This window comes from Tachysurus fulvidraco, chromosome 6, assembly GCF_022655615.1.
Source record: "Tachysurus fulvidraco isolate hzauxx_2018 chromosome 6, HZAU_PFXX_2.0, whole genome shotgun sequence".
NCBI classification, from domain to species: Eukaryota; Metazoa; Chordata; class Actinopteri; order Siluriformes; family Bagridae; genus Tachysurus; species Tachysurus fulvidraco.
In genome coordinates this window covers 12,408,593-12,430,719 of record NC_062523.1, presented here as the reverse complement: position 1 = coordinate 12,430,719, position 22,127 = coordinate 12,408,593, and the positions used below count along the sequence as shown (strand labels likewise).

At 37.3% G+C, this 22,127-nt stretch overlaps 1 protein-coding gene across 4 annotated transcripts; it reads left to right on the top strand.

The window, feature by feature from the left end:
- The first annotated feature begins 969 nt into the window (after positions 1-969).
- On the top strand, positions 970-21,874 carry als2a (alsin Rho guanine nucleotide exchange factor ALS2 a). Of its 4 annotated transcripts, none has more exons than XM_027164517.2 (34): positions 970-1,258; positions 2,176-2,252; positions 6,163-6,299; positions 6,409-7,770; positions 7,900-8,068; positions 8,191-8,287; positions 8,405-8,482; positions 8,586-8,765; positions 8,938-9,109; positions 9,470-9,659; positions 10,040-10,105; positions 10,183-10,345; positions 10,432-10,563; positions 10,836-10,964; positions 11,066-11,089; positions 13,172-13,242; positions 13,584-13,650; positions 13,845-14,044; positions 14,491-14,556; positions 14,639-14,737; positions 14,817-14,981; positions 15,294-15,405; positions 15,478-15,555; positions 15,647-15,780; positions 16,061-16,225; positions 16,448-16,565; positions 16,858-17,015; positions 17,759-17,866; positions 18,016-18,192; positions 18,451-18,496; positions 18,629-18,690; positions 18,800-18,949; positions 19,114-19,210; positions 19,713-21,874. In XM_027164517.2, the coding sequence occupies exons 2-34, from the start codon at positions 2,236-2,238 to the stop codon at positions 19,755-19,757; spliced, it is 5,034 nt and encodes a 1,677-aa protein (XP_027020318.2). In that variant the 5' UTR covers positions 970-1,258; positions 2,176-2,235; the 3' UTR covers positions 19,758-21,874. The 4 variants fall into 4 exon arrangements, with proteins under 4 accessions (XP_027020318.2, XP_027020320.2, XP_027020317.2 ...); XM_027164516.2 differs by lacking the exon at positions 970-1,258 and adding an exon at positions 1,754-1,976; XM_027164519.2 differs by lacking the exons at positions 970-1,258; positions 11,066-11,089 and adding an exon at positions 1,753-1,976.
- Positions 21,875-22,127: the final 253 nt, after the last annotated feature.

Below are 22,127 nucleotides of genomic sequence, written 5' to 3'. Positions count from 1 at the left end.
GTGTGAGAAACTGGGCAGCTCTCAGTGTCCTGCAGAGATATTCCATACCTGCCAATCCTTCACTGGTGTGTTTGGGTTTTTTTTGTTTTGTTTTGTTTTGTTTTTTTGTTCTTGGGTGTTTATATCTTTTCACTCCTGGCCAACATTTGATTTGATTTCAACAACATTTCTCAGTGTGACCCCTTAAGCACTGCAGCTAATTATTAGCTATTTAAATCAGCTCAGCTACAAGAGCTAGAAAATTTATATGCATTAGTAATCTGGGTGTTTCATCTAATCTTTGATACCACAGAGGAACTATGAAAGTATTCACATCCCTCCAAGAGGCTACTTTGTTTTTAAATCTGGTACTGGTCTGACCTCTGCTGGGCAATGTGTTACAATCTTAGCTTTATACGGCAGGGGGCAGCATGAGGACAATCAGCAGTATATTGGTTCAGGCTCTATCGTTTTGTTAGTTTTTTATTGCGGTTTGTATTTTTCTAAATGGAAATGCTGCACCATTCTTCACCATTGACTCGTGTATCTCCAGATGTTTTTGTTTGCCGTGACTTTATGCTCGGTCGATGAGGGATGTGGTAACCTAGTGGTTAAGACTTTGGCCAACTGTTTGGAAGGTCATGAGCTTGAATCCCAGGTCCACCAAGCTGTCACTGCTGGGCCCCTGAGCAAGGCCCTTAACCCTCAACTGCTCAGTTGTATAAATTGTAAGTCACTCTGGTTAAGGGTGTCTGTTAAATACTGTAAATGCAATATGAGATTAGAAATCTGTGCTTTTTCCATTAGCGCAATATTTGAATGTCTAGTTATGCATAATGCAAGGGGAAGTGAGCAGACATGAGTCTGCCAAAATGCAGAAAGTGGAACTGAAATTAGAATGTGTTATCTTTTGAAAAAGTTTTTGAGATGCCCTGCCACACTGAAAAAACGGGTAAAGCAGTTCCTTGAAGCCAAGAACACTGAAATATTGAAATGGTCAGCCATGAGTCATTATCTAAATCTGAGTCCTTATCTAAATCTGATTGCAAACCTCTGGAAAATCTTTGGAAACAAAGTTATTGCTAAGAAACACACTACAAATATTGAAGTGTGGAAGAGACAGGAAGAGGATTGGACCAAGATAACACCAGAGCAGTGTGAGAAACTAGTGATGTCCTACGGCTGAAGATTTGCTGAGGTCATTCAAAACAAGAGTCAACATTTCCTACTAAATTTTTACAGCTACAGTGGTTACTGTTCTCTAATTTTGATGACATGGGTATGTTGACATGCGTTGGCTATTTTGTAAAACATGCTAGTAGAACATTAGTATACCCACAATTATATATATGTGTGTATGTATTACATGCTGTACATATGTTTACATATATTACATGCTGCACATATGTGTGTAAACATAGTTTCAGCATGTATATATATATGAATGTGAAATATTAGTCAGAATGTCCAGTAAGGTATATATAGATACACATAAATAAAATAGTGCAGATGTATGTAAGGCAGAATATGTGTAGAGAATGAGGAGTATTAGAAATACAATATGTACATTGTATGTATAATTATCCAGGAGTTATATACAGTATTTATATATCTTTATATACCAGAATTTAATAACCAATATTTAATACCTTAAAAATACACATAAATCCACAATCGTTACAATTTATTAATCTATTAATCAAACGCACTACTCATGTTGTCGTTTGGAACCATTTTGTCCCTCGGCACTTGCCGTTACTCCGTTCATGTTGCGCACTACCTTACTAAATAGTGTGTTAAAATAGCTTCAGTTAGCTTCAGGGGTGTGATGGTTATACATACTGTTTAGTGCACAACTGTGTAGTAATATTTAACTCAGACTTGGTTTCGAAACAAATTGGGCGAGTGAACTTTTCTCATCCTGACAGTTTGTGTAACTTTGACTTTAAAATGTTAAGTTTTAAAAAGTCTTCCCTTAGGAGGTGTTATGGAGCTGTGTAAGTATCAGTCTCATACTTTCTGTTCTCTCAGGAAAAGTTACACCCTGAGGAACAGAACATGGTCTATACCTGTTTATTATTATTATGTTAACATTTTGTTACTACTGATTTATTGTAGAGAGAGAAAACATTTAATTTAGTGATCAGCTGACTTTTGTTTTGTTTTGTTTTGTTTTGTTTTGTTTAATCACATTAGATATGTTCCTGAGGACATGAAGACCACAACAGTGAGGATGTCAGTGTAGTGAGAACACTGATGGAGGGCCAGAAGAGGTAAAATGAATGCAGTACATTATATATATATATAAAGAGTGGACCAGGAAATGAGTGTTATGTTGTTATTATTACGTTGTTAACTCTGTAGCTACTGCACTAGATGCACTAGATAGATAGATAGATAGATAGATAGATAGATAGATAGATATATAGATAGATAGATAGATAGATAGAGTATATAGAGTATATATGTGTGTGTGTGTGTATGTATATATATATATATATATATATATATATATATATATATATATATATATATATATATATATATATGTGTGTGTGTGTGTGTGTGCGTGTGTGTGTGTGTATATATATATGTATATGTATGTACAGTGAATAAATATAAAGGCTATAGCAGTGCAGTGATTTGTGGACATTGTTGAAAAGTATAAGTAAATGGTTCTAAAGCTATGGCATTGAAAAAATGTGCAGACACTATTGTAAAGGAACAACAAGTAGAAGGTTATAAGGTTATGTCATTAAAAAAAATATGCAAGCTGAATAAACAAGTCCACAAATATATATATATATATATATATATTGCATGCTGTACATAAGCTACATATACATACAATGTCCACAAATCGCTGCACTGCTATAGCCTTTATATTTATTCACTGTACATACTATATATACACACACACACACACACACACACACACACACACACACACACACATATATATATATATATATATTTCAATTCAATTCAATTCAAGTTTATTTGTATAGCGCTTTTTACAATAGACATTGTCTCAAAGCAGCTTTACAGAACATAAACACAGAGCAGAAGGTAAACATAATTAATGATAAAGGAATTAACGAATAATAAAAGAAATAAGAATTAACAGAATAAAAATTCTAGATTATTATTAGATGTATATAGTTCACAGTGTGTATGTATTTATTCCCCTATGAGCAAGTCTGAGGTGACTCAGGCAGCAGTGGCAAGGAAAAACTCCCTTAAATTGGTAGAGGAAGAAACCTTGAGAGGAACCGGACTCAAGGGGGAACCCATCCTCATATGGGTGACGCTGGGGGTGTGATTGTAATATACAGTCAGTTAAATGTTGTATTGGTGTGAGGTTCAAGGACTTCTGATCTCCTGAGTACCACAGAGTCTAACTGGAGATGTCTCAGGATTCTTAGAGTCGGCCTCGGCTCAGTGGACGTCCAAAGGCTTCGTCCCACAGAGGACGTTGGGAGCTGGTACAGTGTCTGGATGCCTCAGGATAGGTACAAAGAGAGAAGCAGTGGAAAGGGATTAACATATCTGCTGTTCATAAAAATGTGCTGGTCTGATGTACTGGTGCATGATATTATGGGATGTATTATGTGTACGCCTGACTGAAGAGATGAGTTTTTAATCTACATTTAAACTGGGAAAGTGTGTCTGCGCCCCGAACACTATCAGGAAGACTATTCCAAAGTTTGGGAGCTAAATAAGAAAACGCTCTACCACCTTTAGTAGACTTAGATATTCTGGGAACTACCAAAAGTCCTGAGTTTTGTGATCTCAGAGAGCGTGAAGGATTGTAACGTGTTAGAAGACTAGTTAGATACATGGGAGCTAAACCATTAAGAGCCTTGTACGTAAGTAGCAGCAGTTTGTAGTCAATTCTATACTTAACAGGTAGCCAGTGTAGAGATGATAAAATTGGGGTTATATGGTCATACTTTCTTGTCCTAGTGAGAACTCTGGCAGCTGCATTTTGGACTAACTGTAACCTATTTATTAAAGATGCAGGACAACCACCTAGTAATGCATTACAATAGTCCAGTCTAGAGGTCATGAACGCATGAACTAGCTTCTCAGCATCAGATACAGACAGGATGTTTCTCAGCTTGGCAATGTTTCTAAGGTGGAAGAAGGCTGTTTTGGTAGTATGAGCGATATGATTTTTAAAAGACAAGTTACTGTCTAATATAACACCGAGGTCTTTCACTGTCGAGCTACTTGTAACAGTACATCCCTCTAAATGGGAGTTAAGTTGTGAGAGTTTATGTGCACTGGTTTTTGGACCTATGAGTAGTATTTCTGTCTTATCGGAGTTTAACAATAGAAAGTTGCAGCTCATCCAGTCTTTTATCTCTCTAAGGCACTGAGTTAATTTGGACACTGTGGCTATTTCATCTGGTTTTGATGAGATATATAACTGTGTGTCATCAGCATAACAATGGAAACTAATCCCATGTCTTCTAATAATGTTCCCTAATGGAAGCATGTATATAGAGAAAAGCAGAGGTCCTAGAACTGATCCTTGAGGGACCCCATAATTAACTGGTAGTAAACTGGAGGATTCACCATTTAATTCTACAAAATGGTATCGGTCAGACAGGTAGGATCTAAACCAGCTTAAAGCCTGACCATGAATACCTGTGTAATATTGTAAGCGATCTAGAAGAATGTTGTGATCTATAGTGTCGAATGCAGCACTAAGGTCAAGTAGAACTAATAGTGACATACAGTCTTGGTCCGAAGCTAAGAACAAGTCGTTTCTAACTTTAACAAGTGCAGTTTCTGTGCTATGATGGGGCCTGAAACCTGACTGAAACTCTTCAAGGATGTTGCTCTCCTGTAAGAAGGAGCTCAGTTGAACAGACACAACCTTTTCAAGTATTTTAGACATAAACGGAAGGTGTGAGATAGGTCTGTAATTTGATAGTTGGATATATATATATATATATATATATATATATATATATATATATATATATATATATATATATAAATATATATATATATATATATATATATATATATATCCAACTATATATATATATATATATATATATATATATATATATATATATATATATATATACTCTATCTATCAATCTATATATTCATATATATGAATGTGAAATATTAGTCAGAATGTACAGTACAGTATATATAGATATACATAAATAAAATAGTGCAGATGTATGTAAGGCAGAATATGTGTAGAGAATAAGGAGTATTACAAATACAATATGTAATATGTACATTGTATGTATAATTGTACAGAAGTTATATGCAGTATTTTCACAGTGTTCTAACGGTGTAGTGTAGAGTTCGGTAGTGTGATGGTGGATGGAAAAAAGCTGTCCCTGAACCTGCTGGTTCTGGTGCACATGTCTCCATTCTTGATGGAAGGAGGTTAAACAGTTTGTGACTGGGATGTGAAGAATCTTTGATCTGCTGTGATGAAGGCATAGCTATAGATGTACAGTTGGTAGGTAGGTTTGTAATGATTGACTGTAGCTTATTTATTTTGATCCTAATGAGAACTTTTAACCAGCATAGGACCTCCATTAACTGTATATGATTTGGTTGGTGAACCACTTTTTAGGCACAGCAGTGAAACTGAGATATTAGTAAAATATCCACCTGTAGCATGGCTGTCTCATTGCTAAATAGTTACTGAAGATGGATAGATGGATGGATGGATAGATGGTAGCGTGTGCTGCAGTGAAGCGCCACTTTATTAAACGGCCTCCTTTTTGGCTGTACTGTAGTTAGCTGGAGATTTGTGGATGCTAGGCTGCTTGTCCATCCAGCATTATCACCAGGTTTTCAGAAATCCCAGTAGTACTGCTGTGCATGACAAACACATACCTGCACTAAAATTGTAAAAATGGCTCTTCACTCAAATAACATATAATAACTGGTAATCCTATTGAGTTTCATTTGCATTTTGGGACAGGGTAAAAGTGGGAGTTTTACCTAATAAAACAGACAGCGAGTGTCCATAGACCATATCTAGTATTTGACTGAGCCTTAGTCAAAAGGTTGTGGTATATTTAGATTTACCTGATAAAGGTTTGCATTTTAGATTAAACATTTTACAAAATATCTATGTATTATGTTTGTATTATATTATGAAAATATTGTAACTATTGTATTGTATAAATTTTTCTACAGAGAAGAGGAAGGTGACAGAGGTGTGCCTTACAGGTGGCAGGGTTACTCATGTACTGTTAAACCAGAGAGGATTTTCCTTTCACAGCCTGTGCGTCAGGCTGCACTGGGGACCAGGCATGGAGTTCTACTGACAAAAGGTATATATCATTCATATTTATTAAGATTTAATTTACTCAATGCATATCATTCCCATTTTTAAAATAAGGTGGTGTTTGAAACTGACATGTTAAACATTCTCTTATCCAGATGGCCTTGTCTACAGCTTTGGGGAGCTTCCATGGAAGCGAGACTTGAAGTCTCAGTCAGTAGAACCTGTGCTGGAAAGCTCTTTAACTGGCCACCATGTGGTCCGTGTGTCTACAGGTAATTTTCACTGCGGTGCTGTAACAGAAGAAGGGACAGTGCACATGTGGGGTGAAAACTCCCATGGTCAGTGTGGTATCTATGGTTTCAGTGTTGTCCCTAATCCTACCCCTGTCAACATTGTGGATGATGAAATCGTCCCTCCTGAATTGGTCCGGATCCAGGATGTGGCCTGTGGAGCGGAACACACATTAGCTCTATCAAGGAAGCATGAGGTGTGGGCCTGGGGTAGTGGCTGCCAGTTGGGCTTGGTGACTACTGTGTTCCCTGTGTGGAAGGCAGAGAAAGTAGAGCATCTATCAGGAAGATATGTGGTCCAGATTGTATGTGGCGAGTTCCACAGCTTGGCTTTGGTTCGCTCACAGCCACGTCCAGAGTCCCTTCAGCAATCTGAAGACAAATGTGGCGAGTGCAAGCAGCCTATTTACACTTTCATTGACAAAGATGATCATGTTATTATTTCTGACAACCATTACTGCCCACTAGGGGTGGAACTATCTGATGCAAAGCAAGGCCAAAAATCAAATCAGGAATCTCCAGTCTTGGTGCGAAAAACGGAGACGTCAGCACATGGTTCCCAGAGTTTTGTAGTGTTGCCTGGAGATTTCTGCCCAAGTGAGAGTCCTCAGAATAAATCTCACAGTAATGACACAGCAGGTGATAAGGATGTCGATCGCAATGATCCAGCAGCTGCTGACACTACACCTGACAGCTCAGATAGTCAGCAGGGATGCCATACTAGAAGCAAAAGCTCTCTTTACCCTGATGAACAGGCTCTGAAGGACTATCTCAAGAGGATCTCTGAACAGTCCCAATCAGAGCAGTTTGAGGCAGGGTTCATGAAGGGCTCACGTCATGGTTCACAGCCACCAAGTCGCCAGACATCGCTCAAGGATTCTTACAGACAGGACCAGGACATCAAACCTACATTTCCTTCATTGCCACCACTTGACATGAGCAATGATATTAAATCCAACCTTTCAGATGATATTGCACTGCAGCCGTTACAAGACTCAGTCACAGATTCTGTGAGTCGTGGCTCATCTGAAGACATGGATATTTCTACTGATGTTTTAACATGTAATAGCTGTGAGGAGGTCTCTGATGAAAGCTTCTCGACTGATAGACACCTCTGTCCACATAAGTTACTAGAAGCCAAGAAGAGTGTCAGCCTGACAGACATAAGGCTTGATTATACAGATGGACATAGTCGTAGGCGATCATTACCTGGCTTACTGTCACCAGGTATTTTAAGATTCTTTTTTTTTTACTTGTTAAATGAACCATTCATGGTGTTATGTTCATAATTACTTTTTAATTACAGGATTTAGCTCAGTTGTTTGGAAATGCTTATTTGTACCCTCTACCTTGCAGTATCTCCAGCAGTATTGCTTAGGTGCAACCTTGCCAAAGCCGGAGCAATCAACTCAACAGCCATCGGCAACTCAGAGAAGGAAAATCTCCTTCAGTCTCTCGCTACGGAGGTGTGGACTTGGGGAAGAGGTCAAGAAGGTCAGCTAGGTCATGGAGACACCTTGCCCAGGTACAGGCAGAAAGTATTATATTATCATAGCCATTATTGTATCAGTGTATCGATTGTCAGTATCAGTGTATCCATTGTAATATTAGAAGGAAAAAAGAACTATTTTCCTATATCATTCTCAGGTTACAGCCACTATGCATTAAGAGCTTAAGCAAAAAGGAAGTTATCAAGATTGTTGCTGGATCATATCATTCTTTGGCCTTGACAGCTCAGTGTCAGGTAATTGCAGAGTGAAGTGCTCCATAGTTTATTTAATAAGCTTAATAAGCTTATTATAATGTAATGATTTCATGTATTCTTAATTGTTATTCATTTCTTTTTGCTATTCTTTTTCAGGTTTATTCTTGGGGTTCCAATAAATTAGGTCAGTTGGGTCACACGAACTCTCTTAGAACTGTGCCGCAGCATGTGAAGGTATTAATCCTGTCACATCTATCTTTGATGTTGAAACATGTATCATTTGTATATGCAATAGTACAATGCTAAGTGTACTTTTTTGTGTCCTACATTGTTGTAGATGCCTGATGGTATTCGTGTGTGGGATGTAGCAGCAGGGCAGACACACACGGTGCTGTTGGCTGATGCAGACCGCTTAGAGCCCATATTGTATTACAGTGGTGGGCAGATGCAAGCACGGCAAGAGTCTCCTACTGCAACCTACACACAGACACCAACTCTGCTGCCCTTTTTTACGAATGTTAGTGTGCACAGAGATTACAGTGTTAACAATGTACTACTAATGGTAGTTACTATATTTCTAACAATATCATAATCATGACAGTTAAAACATAGAATTTATAACTGAGTTGTATTAATGTCTATCTGTGTGTGTGTGCGTGTGTGTGCATATGCATTTATGTGATTTGCAGCTTGGCTTTGTGAGCAGCATTTTTGCTGGAGGACCGAACTGTGTTGCTCTGGTTGATCGGAATGTTATGGGTTACATTGCCACTGTGCACAAGATGGCAACAGCAGAGAGAAAGTTCTACTGCATGCTCAGCAGGGTGAAGAACCAAATACTGCATCCCATACTGGCTCGGGGTGTGTAGCAAATCTAGGAAAGAGGGTTTGTTTTGGGTGTGGCAAACTGAAGACTAATGCATGAGAGGAATGTAGCAGCCGTTTGGCAACATGTCATATCAATATTTATTGTAGCATGAGTCATGGCTGAGTGTCAAAATGTTATAGGATATTTATTTCCCAGTAATAACCATAAATATACATTTACTGATTTGTTACTTAATTTATAATAACAGAACTGTAATAATATTTTTGGTTTTGAGAGTACTTATGTACAAATGAACTTCAAGTGTACAGTATTTATAAATAATAATAATAATAATAATAATAATGATAATAATATAGTTTTAATAGTTTTCTTTCTTTTTAAACCTTTTCTAGACAGCGTGAGCTCCTGTTTGTCACGAACCTCTATGCTGCTGTTCCAGACTATGGCAGGAAAATACAGTCGTTTGTGCCATCTTATAGGAAAGCATGCCACCTCTCTCACAAACTTCTTACAGCAAAAGCCAGATGTGAAAACTCTGGCCATTTTGAAAAATGCAGACCTTTTCTTAGACACCTATAAAAAGTGAGCACCGTTATTTGCCTTCAATGCAGCTTGATACCCGAACGAGTATAATACAAAATATATAAATATCTTTAAATTTGGCAACTAGTTAGAAATGTGTTATTTTATGTTATTTGTGTGTGCGTGTGTGTGTGTGTTTTCCTATCCTGATAAACGTCACAAAGTCTTAGATTATGTGGACCATTTGCCTTATAGGTTCCTATTTATGATCCGTTACTATAGAAACAGTAGCATATTAGAACAAGTGCATTAATATTAGCCTGTATCTCCTGTTACAGCCAGAAATATTTTCTGTAATACAAAAATAACCCACATAATTTTCCTTATCAGATTTGGTAGATTTTTCATTTTGTGTATGTTGTCTCCACTGCAATTCACAGGCATAGCAGTTCTGTAGGAAACTTCCTTGTCATGGGTGGATTCCAATCACTGGTGAAGCCCTCGCAGTATGTTTTGCGCTCTATTAACTTTTTATTAATTACTCTGGAAATACCTGAATTAACGATTATGTTTCACCTTTCAGAGAGTGCTTTGGGAAAAAGCTTGACCTGGTAGAAAAACTGTTGGACCTAAAAGAGAAGAAACTCTCACCGAGTGATCTGCTAGTAAACCTGTTTTACATGCCGCTACAGTACCTGCATAACTACAGTAGTCTTCTCATGAACCTGGCCAATTGCTTTGATGTGGTAAGTCCTCAAATAACTTAGCTTGAAGCACCTAAAGCTGTTCTAGTGATTCATGTACTAAAGCCAACTTATTTTTTTTATTTTAGAACTCTGCTGAATATCAGATGATACAAGATTGCTGCTTACAATATGAGGTCTTGGCCCAACTTCTAAGCAAACAGAGGAAAGAGGCAGAGAGCACATATACTTTCTGGAGGACCTTTTCAGAAAAGAGCTTAGTCAGTTTAACAGCTATTCTGGATTTAAAATGCATCTGTCATACTCACATACACAAATGTTTACTTTAAATACAACTGAGTGCATCTTCTGCAGATTTTAGGATGAAATATATAAATAACAAAACATCACAATTAGAAATAGAAATACTTTTCTGCATAACATGTTGTTGATTTTAATTTGTGGGACTTCAGCTACTTGTATGACATTTTGAGTGCACCCACATACATTCTCTCACTGTGTGTGTGTGTATAAATACTCATCTTCTTTAAAGGAGTCTCTGCGGAAGCCGACTCGGCGGCTGCTGTGTGAGAGTATCAACAAGGGCTTGACGCTGCAGAATGCTGGGAGATTCTCAGTCAACTCGTTCTTCCTCTTCAACGATGCCCTTGTTCATGCACAGGTCAGTATGTGTGCTGTTGCTTTGGACGGTTTTTCATCAGTGGATCTTCATATGTTTGAATTCAAGTTAAGTTCACATTGTGATTGTCTTTTTTTATTCAGGGTACCATTTCATCTAAGAAGTTTGTAAGTATTTTTTTAGTTTGGCCATCAGCAGTCTCATTTGTATTTATACTCAGGTCTGTGTTCTTGAATGTGCCTTTTCAGGGGATTTAATTATTTTTGTTGTATTATTACTCAAGTAATGAATGTTGTAGCTAAAACAGCTTGCCTGTTAATTATCAAACCACATGTATACAGTCTACTCCAGAAGTATTGGCATAGCAAGGGCAATTCTTTTGTTTCTGATATACACTGAAGACGTTTAGGTTTCAGATCATAAATCAATCAATCAATCAATCAATCAATCAATCAATCAATAAATGACTATAGATCATGATGATGAAACCTGGTTGCAGCAGAATGATTCAGAAGTCTACAGAAACATCCTGTCAGCCATATTTATAGAGAAATGTATCTAGTCTGATTGAGAAGAACTTTATAATGCAGCAAGACAATAAATAAATATTAAGTGTTATTTACTTTCATTTACTTTAAATTTCTCTGTTCCTCTACTACTTAAAAAACGAAGGTGCCATGTTCTAAGTTGTTCAACAAATTAAAGGTGGGGTCTCCGTTGTTTGAGAAATGCTTCAGAACACTGCGTTGGGCCGCCAAACAAAACAAAAACAAAACTAACGTGTTGCCAATGAGCAGAAAGGGGCGTGTCTTGTCAATATGGGCGGAGAGAGTGTTCAGTGCGCATGCGTGACATTTGCAGAAAGCGGTTTTAACATTGACATGGCTAATAAAAACAAAGAAAGAAAGCAAAGAAAGGCTTATGATAAGGCAAGAAGTAGGGCCCATGTTAATATAGGATCAGCTTTCCAGTGCTAGAGAGAACTGAACGCCTTCCGCGTGATACGGAGCGAAACCTTTCACAGTACAACACACAGTACTACAAAAACACATTTGTATTACCATAGTATTATTCATTGAGTTAATTTATCCATAAAAATATACCCTCGGTCATCTGCCCCAACAGGTTCCGCCATAATACTTGTCTGGGTTATACTTGGGTTATACTTGTCTGGTGTATGTGTGGGGCGGAGCTATCAAAACAGGGGTGGGACCCATTTGGGTTGGGGCGTGTTTGTTTTGGTGATTTCAAATGTCAACATTGGCTTTCAAACAACAGAGACCCCACTTTTAAGATATAAAGATATAATTAAAACTAAAATTCTCATATTCATCTTTTGACTCAAATCTAAACGTCTTCACTGTATATATCAAAAACAAACAATGTGGCTTTGCCGTTTCAATACTACCGGACCCTATATACATATACTGTATATGATAATGGACTATTTGTACAGTACAGTGTAAAATCTTTGGCACATCTGAATTTGAAATTCTGTAATGCATACATGATATCAAATTGGGTGCTAGGTTGTTTTAGGTTTCTTTTATTTAAATATCTGCAACTAACAAATAAGCAAGAAAGAAATAAAAGTCAGGAATAACACAAGACAAGACCATATTTAGCCCGAACCTTAGACTTTTGCATGTATAAAGATGTGCAGTGTATAATTAGCACAAATTCAGTATTATTCCACAGCTGACAAAAGTCTGCTTTTCTTTTTAAATATACTGAATGTCTTTAATCCTTGTATGCATACTGGAAGCTAGTCGTTTTACCAACCAATTTGTTTTTCTCAGAGCTTAATCCTGAATAATGCGTGACTCATTCTGATGACACGAACTTTGTTCACACAGTTTTGCATTTTTCTTTTTACTGATCTGTTGTAAAAGCATACAATGGTCCGACCATGTAATATTCAGAATGCTTTTTGCTATCACAAAAATGTTATCTGGGGTTCAACACTTCATCATTTCTATTCCTCTTCTAGTTGCTATATGTGAAGCAGGGTTAGACAGTCTGCCATTTTCATGTTTTAATCTTTCTGTTCCTTTTGAGTGGTTTCTTTTTCACTTTTTTAGTTTCACTGGTGAGTGTTTCTAAGCTCGGATATTCAGACTTTTTAATGCCAAAATCCAACTTTCTAACTTGATTGTGTATTGTTTTCCAAAGCATCAGAGACCGGAAAATGACTTAGTGGATTGAGAATCATGTATATATCAGTCTTGGCTTTTTTTTCTCCCCCCCAGTTTTCCTCTCATCATATCTATCTGCTTGCCACGCTCTGGGCGGAACCCATTTCAGACGAAACTTTGGGATTGTAAGTTACTCATTCACTCACATTTTGCCATGACTATACGAGCTTCTTTTTTTTTTTTTAGCTCTTCCTGTCATTTGTACATTTGTCTAATAGTTTGCGTTCCCCATGCACGTAACTACATCCAGTGTGAGAACCACAATATAAGTATTTTTAAGATTATTGCATTTATCTCTTGATGGATCACAGCACTGCAGTTCACTGTTTGCCATACTTAAACACATCTAATTTTGCTGATAATTAGCTGATAACTTGAATCAGACGTGTGAAAAAAGGAGCCCCAGGCTGTTCTGTGGTCCTCCAAGACACCTGTTTGATGAGTTTTTATATAATAACTTTATCAGGTTGGGACTGAAGCTAACTACCCCTGAAGAAAACTTCACTTTGTTGGCATCTTCACCTTTGGAGAAGGTACAAAAGTCTCAGTTTTCAGTCACTACCAAATAGCTTTTAGCCAGTTTAACCATCATATTTTAAATTGATTATCTCATTTGTTTGGTATAAGATGTAAAAGACAACTTTTATTAATTATGCACAATTTGATGCAAATTATGCACAAAACAAATTAAATCACCACTTAGTATCAGCGTTGTCTCTCTGATCAGGGGAAGTGGCTCAGGGCCATTAACCAGGCTGTGGAAGATGTGCTTGGAGTTGGTCAAGATGGAAATTCTTTCAGTTTGAGTGGCAGTCAGAGGGCCGAGACTCCTATTTCCCGTACTGCCACTTACACATTTACTAAAGAGGGCAGACTCAAAGATGCCACATACACTGGCCGCTGGCTCTCAGGCAAGCCTCATGGCAGGTAGGTGCATGTTTTCTGCAGCAGAGCCAATAAGAGTGAGTTTTAACATTATGAAAATGATCAGTAAATAGGAAGTGGTAGCTCAGTGGGTAAGGTGCTGGACTACTGACAGGAAAGTTGTGAGTAGACCAATAAGCTGTCACTGCTGGGCCCTTAAGCAAGGCCCCTTAACCCTCAGTTGCTCAGCTGTTTAAATGAGATGAATGTATTTTGCTCTGGATAATTTGCATGTGCCTCTACAAAAATGACTTAATTGAATAATTGGCATTAGTTGTGTCTACAGTTCACTATATATTTATGAAGTTTCCGGTTTCAAATGTTGTGTTCATCAGAGATTCAATTTCTTCTTTAGTAATCTGTTATATTAGACAAGAAAATCATACCAACAGGAACAGTCTACAAAACAAAAGAAATTATTAAGCATTGTTTAATTTCTCTTACAACAGCGGCACCCTGAAGTGGCCTGATGGCAGAGTTTACTGTGGCACATTTAAAAATGCACTGGAAGATGGGTCTGTAGATATATAAACCATTAAACCAAATGGGAAAAGACTGTTCCAACATGCTACATAGTCAATTGTTTTCTGTCTTCAGGTTTGGAGACTGTATGATGCCCAACAAGTCTTTCAGCAGGTATGATCGTTACAAAGGCCACTGGAAGGAGGGCAAAATGCATGGATTTGGAACATTTTGGTAATATCATGATTATTTTTAGTTATGTGGCCTGTGCTGTTAGACTGTTCTGCTAATCATGTGTGCTTCCTGTGCTCAGGTATGCTAATGGTGAGGTATATGAGGGCTCATTTCAGGAGAACCTGCGTCATGGCCATGGCATGCTGAGCAGTGGCAGACTGGCCTCTTCCTCCAGCAGTGTGTTTGTTGGCCAGTGGGTCCATGACAAGAAATCAGGCTATGGCATATTAGACAACATCACAAAGTTTGTGAATCTTACAACATTAGTTTTTTGTATTTATTTGTTTTTACTTTTGGGTTTGTTAAAACCCTCATGATGTACAGTACCAGCATAATACCAGTTGAACAAAGAGGCTTCTGTCATGGAATGTTAGTCATGCTGTCTGTCATGGTGTAGCATTAGCATTCATTTGTTTTGGAGGGAACACCGAAGGGAGGGGCTGCATTTAGTCATCGTTTAACATTTAGCTTTTTGCCTTGTTCAACCAAATCCTGATGTGAAAATGTATGGAGATGTTTTAATGAAACTAATTCACTTTATGGTTTTCACTTTTAGAGGAGAAAAATACATGGGGATGTGGCTGGAGGACCAGAGGCAGGGCAACGCGGTTGTAGTCACCCAGTTTGGACTATATTATGAAGGAGAATTTAGTAACAACAAAATGATGGTAAGTGCTAGTATTCGCCATGTTTGTTTAACTCTGGTGTGACTGTCTTACGTAATTGTTATTTCTCAACAGGGGACTGGGCTTCTGCTCTGTGATGATGACACTTCTTTGGAGGGAGCGTTTTCAGAAGACTGGACATTGAATGGGAAGGTACAACTGAATTAGGATAGCGGAAAAAAAAACCCCAGAAAATTGTGTAATACAATATATTTGTGTGAATCTGCAATGTTATTTTATGCAGGGTGTCCTGTCCATACCTAACGGAGACTCTTTCGATGGTAACTTTGTGGGCAAGTGGGGCGATGAACTGAAAGTAACTGGGACCTTTACAAAGCTGTGCCTGTATGAGACTGAGAAGACGGAGAATAAAAACTTGTAAGTTTGCTGCTAACACTTAGCAAAGTTTTATCTTTCATCTTATGAAGTGCTTTTAAATAACCCTGTGGTTTTCATTCAGGATAGATAGGCCAGGAAATTGTGATGCATTGGAACGGGTGAAAATATTCTTATTGCTGTCTGAGAGAATGTTCGAACAATGCTTAAATCTTATTAGATTTAGCTAGTTTTAAGGCCTGGTGTTTATTTGTGTGTGTGTTTGTGTGTGTGTGTGTGTGTGTGTGTGTGTGTGTGTGTGTGTGTGTGTGTGTGTGTGTAGTGAGGTTGGTCGATATGCAGTTCCGGCTGACCAGAAATGGATAGCTGTGTTTGAGGAGTGCTGGAGTCGGCTGGGTTGTGAAACACCGGGAGTGGGAGAAAAAGAGAAAGCCTGGGAGAACATCGCAGTTATACTGACAACTAGCCGCAGACAGCAGTGTGACAGGTAGACATGCACACACACACAGTTAGGTTACATGAATAAGACCATTTCATATCTAAATGGTTCTAACTGTCTTAAGAATATATTAGCATGCATTAAATAAGGCTGTCATATAATATAGGGAGAATGTGTGTGTGTGTGTGTGTGTGTGTGTGTGTGTGTGTGTGTGTGTGTGTGTGTGTGTGTGTGTGTGTGTGTGTGTGTGTGTGTGTGTTTTATGTGCAGTCCACGGGCCCTGAGTCGCTCTCAGTGTAAGATGCTGGAAAGTCTAGAGGTGATCCCTAAGCATGTCGGTCCTGTTACTGCTGAAACCTATGACATCATCCGTCGCTACCTCATCAAGGTGATACCACTTCTCTTACAAAACCACAGCTTCTGTGTCTAATCGTAGATTGTTTATTAAGGAAACCTTGGCACATGTATGTAAGTTTAGTAACTCCCTTATGAGTTGAAAGTTTTCTTTATAAAAGAAAATGGAAGTGTGCATTACACTGGTTACTGTAAGGACACAATTCCCATTATAAACAACTCTCAAGTTTGACTGGGTTTCCTTAGGCTATTGAATATTGTTTGCAAACAAACCCGAAATAAAATTGCATTTAACCTCACTTCCTCATGGTGTTAACTCTGACCAGGCATGTGATACTCCTCTGCATCCTCTGGGCTGGCTGCTGGAGACACTGGTCACTGTGTACAGGATGACTTATGTAGGTGTGGGTTCTAACAGAAGGCTTTTAAAGCAAGCTGTGGAGGAGATCCAATCCTACCTTAAACGCATATTCCAACTGGTCAGGTAACTGCTGTGGTATTCAGAGGGTGCCACACGTCTTACATTCTCCATTTTAAAAGTTGATTTAAAAGTAAAGGAGGGTTTGTCTGGAAGTTTAATGTCACTGTTTATATCCATTATTTATGAGTGTGAGGCAAAAGAAAACCTTTTTCACTTGTATTAACAGAAGTATATATGGTAGAAGAAGGGGAATACGGTAAACCTGTATTATGTTAGATTACAGATTCGAAATAGGATACAAGAGCAGGTACACTTGGTGTTTATTAAATATTAAAGCAAACATCTAAAACATTAGCGTAAAAAAGACTTTGTAATGACAGAAGACACAGGAACCTGAGCAATTAGTTCGCACTGAGACTGTAACAAAAAGAGGCTTATAAAGTGATGAGTTATGAGTATGTAAATTAAAGCACTGAGTGCAATTAGAAGTCCATTCACTGTATGTGTGGAAGTTAGCCATGTTTGTAGGCACGTCATAGTTTCAAATGTTCCACAATATTAAGCATAACTACAAATGGATAATATGAAAGATAACGTTTCTTAAAGAAACTTTATTCTGAGGAATTGCTACGTTAACACAAATGCTTAAAGATGTTCTGTTATTGGAAAATAATTAACTTTGGGGTGGGAAACATCTCCACACACTGATAACAATATATTTTCTAGATTTTTTTTTCAGAGTTTGTATTTGTATTGGAATTTGCATTAAACAAAATCATTGTTTAAACTCCTGTAATTTCGGCCAGGTTTCTTTTTCCTGGTCTTCCTGAAGAGGGTGGTTTTATCCCGGATTCAGAGTGGAGAACCAGCGACTTAGTGAGTGGCGGCACACGCTCGGACATCACAGAGCAGGGGTATGACTTTAAGAATTGTGCTTAAGTGGAAAAAAATGACAATTTAACTAAACAGTGAATAGAACTTGCTGCCTGTCAAATTAATTGTTGTATTTATTAAATTTACAGTATACATGTTTTATAGTATTTTGTTGTGTTGTGTGTTGCAGCTGGATTGTGAGTAGCAACACTTTGCTGCTTCCTGTATTGTTACCTCGTCTCTATCCTCCTCTCTTTACACTTTATACACTTGAGAGAGAGAGCGAGGAGCTGGTGTACTGGGAGTGCGTGTTACGCCTCAACAAACAGCCGGACTTGTCTTTGCTCACCTTCCTGGGAGTGTCTCAGTGAGCGTGCACACACACACACACACACACACACACACACACACACACACACACACACACACACTCACTCTCTCTCACTCACTCAGTCACTCACAAACTCACTCACACACAGGCAGTTACTGTACCCTTTGCATGGTGACTTCTTAAAGGGACAGTCCACAATATACAAACAAGAGAATTTTTTTTTACATGCAAACAATTGTTTATGTTATCAATGTTAACAAGTATTTTTTTACTTTCTTTTTTATTCTTTTTCAGAAAATTCTGGCCAGTCTCAATTTCTTTGTTAGGAGAGATTAAGGAGGTGAGAATAAGGTTTAATTTAAAAAAAAATAGTCAAGATCTTAAAACACCAGTGTATATAGTATAGACAAAATAATGAACATTCAAGTTTAAAATTGTGCGTGTTTAAATATTTTGTGTAAATATGTGACAGGTGCTGCCTAACAGTATGAATGCTTGCTTTGCTACTGCTGTGGAGACTCTGCAACAGATCAGGTAAATATAAGGACACACTTGTGTTATATATTGATTGTGAATTGATTTCTGGGCAACAGTTTGATTAGCTCTTATTTGCAGTCATTTTGTTCTCTTTTTTCTTTTCCAGCACAACTTTCACTCCTGCAGATAAGCTTCAGGTCATCCACCTTACCTTCGAGGACATCACACAGGAAGTGCAATCCATGTTGGGCCAGAGCTTCCTCTGGTGCATGGATGACCTTTTCCCAGTCTTCCTCTACGTAGTTCTTCGTGCACGGTATGTTTTATACACAAGAACTTTGTGCTCTGTCATGTGGTGATTTGTGTCAAATGTAAACATTAATCTAGAGTTTCAGTTTCAGATTTGCTGACGTTTTCATTTTGGGTAAAACTGAGTGTCATTTTTTTTTACCTATGATATCTTTCTATATGTGTCTCCAGGATCAGAAACCTTGGCACCGAAGTGAGTGTCATAGAGGACTTCATGGATCCTGCTCTACAGCTTGGAGAACTCGGACTCATGTTCACCACTCTGAAAGTATGAATCATAGTATTATGGCCAAACACATAATCAAGAAACTAGTGTTGTTCTGTAATTTTACTTAATTTCTGAATAAGACTGTATATAAATTCTGTATTTAATCTCATTTATATTTAAAAGGTGCCAACTTCACATTCAAAGAGCATGTGCATTTTCTTCAGGGAGTGGTTTTTGTTGTCAAAATAACATTTAGACGACTATAATATGCAGCAAAATGACAGATCACAGATCACCTCCTGAAGTTGTTTGAGTGATTGGATTTAAATCATTTTAAATGGGTCTTGGTTGTATTTGTACTTACTGTATATTTATATATGAAAAATCTCCACCAAAATATAGTCTTATACTCAAGTCACAATTAAGTGTAAACAGGTTCTTCGAAATGGCATTGGGAAAAAAAAGGTCTTAATTATATTGTGTTTGTTTTAGTCTGTGAAAATCACAATGAATGTAAGATTTCATATTAATTTATCTGCAATCTTTTATTCTGTCACTGCAGGCTTGCTACTACCAGATTCAGAGAGAGAAGACTACTGGCATATAAAAACAGATATCCTGCAGATGTAAGTCTCATCTTAAGTCAAGTCTTAGAGAATGGACTGTGTTTTGGATGCAGTGCATTCATGATGATATGATTTAAGCAACAGATTGGAACGGTTTTAACGGATTTAGAGGAGAGGACCCTACACTGACGTGAATCCAGCACCTTTATCACACTCACCTTATTGATTTTAGTTGCTTTTAAATGAATGAAAGTTGTATAATTAACTATTTTGATGAAAGTGGAGGTTGTTTGTTACTTGACCACAAAGGGAGTTGTTTTACTACTGAATCAGTTTTTATGCTTGTGATTCATGTATAGTTTTGTAGTGAATTCCTGAATGGTGGTTTTGGTCCATTGATTTGTTACACTGTATATTACTTATTAGCACTACTTACTTTATTTAAACTGAACGGTTAATAATGCATTAGGAAAGAACCAGCACAATTGTAACATGCTTGTGTTATCTAAATGCACCCGTGACTTCTTTGCATGCAAAAAAAAGTGTGTCACTTTTATATAAAAACAAAATGCATTTTTTTCAGTCTTGAAGGAGATATTTGCACAAAAACCGGAAAACTTAAAAAACAAAAAAAAAACAGATTTTTTTAATATAAATTTTACCCCAGACACTTATCTCTGTGTGAACTGTTTAGTTTTCAAAGATTGTGCATGTTGCCTATGTCTGTAAGCTTAAAAGAAACCTTGAGTATAACATGCAGTACAGTTCTAGGTTCATTCAGGAAGAGGTAGGTCTTAAATATTGTTTGAAGACAGCCAGTGAATCAGATGTTCAGATACCTAGGGAAAGTTCAGTCCACGAGTGAGGTGCCAGAACAGAAAAGAGTCTTGATGCAGTCCTATCTTATACACTGCAAGATGGTGGAATCAGTCGAGCTTTGCATTATCAGTATGTTACAATACATTTTTTTTTAATTGGATAATTGTTCAGTACACACTCTTTCATTACATAATATTAGTTACTTCATATTTTCCAAGATACACTCCAAGATATTTCACACAGAACAAAGAATGATTGATGATGTATATCCAAGTGTTTTTGAGTGGTGTTACAATTAATCCATGTAATGTTACAATTGGGAAACTTTTCCAGGCCATTAACAAGACACTTCTTTTGAAATTGTACTGTACTTGCTGATGCCTTCTGTAAACTGGCAGATGATAAAAGAACATATGAAAGTATGAATTCTTTCATTTGAATAATGGTTGTCAATTTATTTGAAACCATGATTACAATTGTGCTGACACTTTTCTATATTTGTAACTGGCCTGCAATTATCAATTGGTTCAATTTGGATAAATTAATATTTGTAGGTGATTTAAACAGTCTTTATTGCTTATTGACTTAGAATTGTTATTTTTATTTGTATGCTAAAATGCAGACTTATTTATTAGAAAATGAATATTTTTTATCAACTGGCACTGTATAGAATATCATTCGATTTCTTTACACTCCTTTGTAAAAAAAAAAAAAGAAGAAGAAGAAGAAGAAGTGTAGCATTCTTGACTAATAAAACTAGTTACAGGTATTAGGTTTTATAGAGGCCAAAAACGAACAAATATATTAATTCAAAGCTCAGGTCACTGCAAATAAAATTGCCAAATTTGGTTTGTCTCCTGTGCATTTCTTAATGCCTCACATGTCTTAACAAACAGCTGCCAGCTGATTACCCAATATTGATAGGCCATCACAGTGCAATCAACATGAAAGATGATTTCAGATGTGATGACTGTATGTGCTGAGGCTAAACATGCTGGTAGACTCGGTGTCTAAATCATGATATCGTGATATGACAGGAGCAAACTACATGCTTCATACTGTACCTCTGTACACATACCACAGCACTTGCTACTGTTCACAACTGTATTCACAATTGATTTCTGTTTATACCTTTTTACTTGGTTGTTATTTGATATTAGTTATTAGTTATTTTGATTAGTTTTTTTTTATTATACGAATGTAAAGTAATTTAGCAAATACTGGATATATATTTGTATGCACATGTGTATCTGTATTTGCATGTGTTAATGCAAATTGTCTGTTATATGTAATGAGTGACTACTGGAAAAGCTTAGATATAAACATGCCTATATACTTACTGAGCACTTTACTTACTGGCCAGGTACCCAGGTTCTTCATTCAATTTTCCAATCAGCTAATCATGTCACAGCTGCACAGAGTGTAAAATCATGCAGAAACAAATTCAGCTAATGTTAAACAACCAACAACACACTGTGGGGGGAAAGTGATGGAAACTGCTGATTTTAAGGTATTTTCCATGCACAGTATTCTGTGAGCTGAAGTTCTGCAGGGAAAAAAAGGTTTTTCATAAAAGAATTCAGATTGCTTAC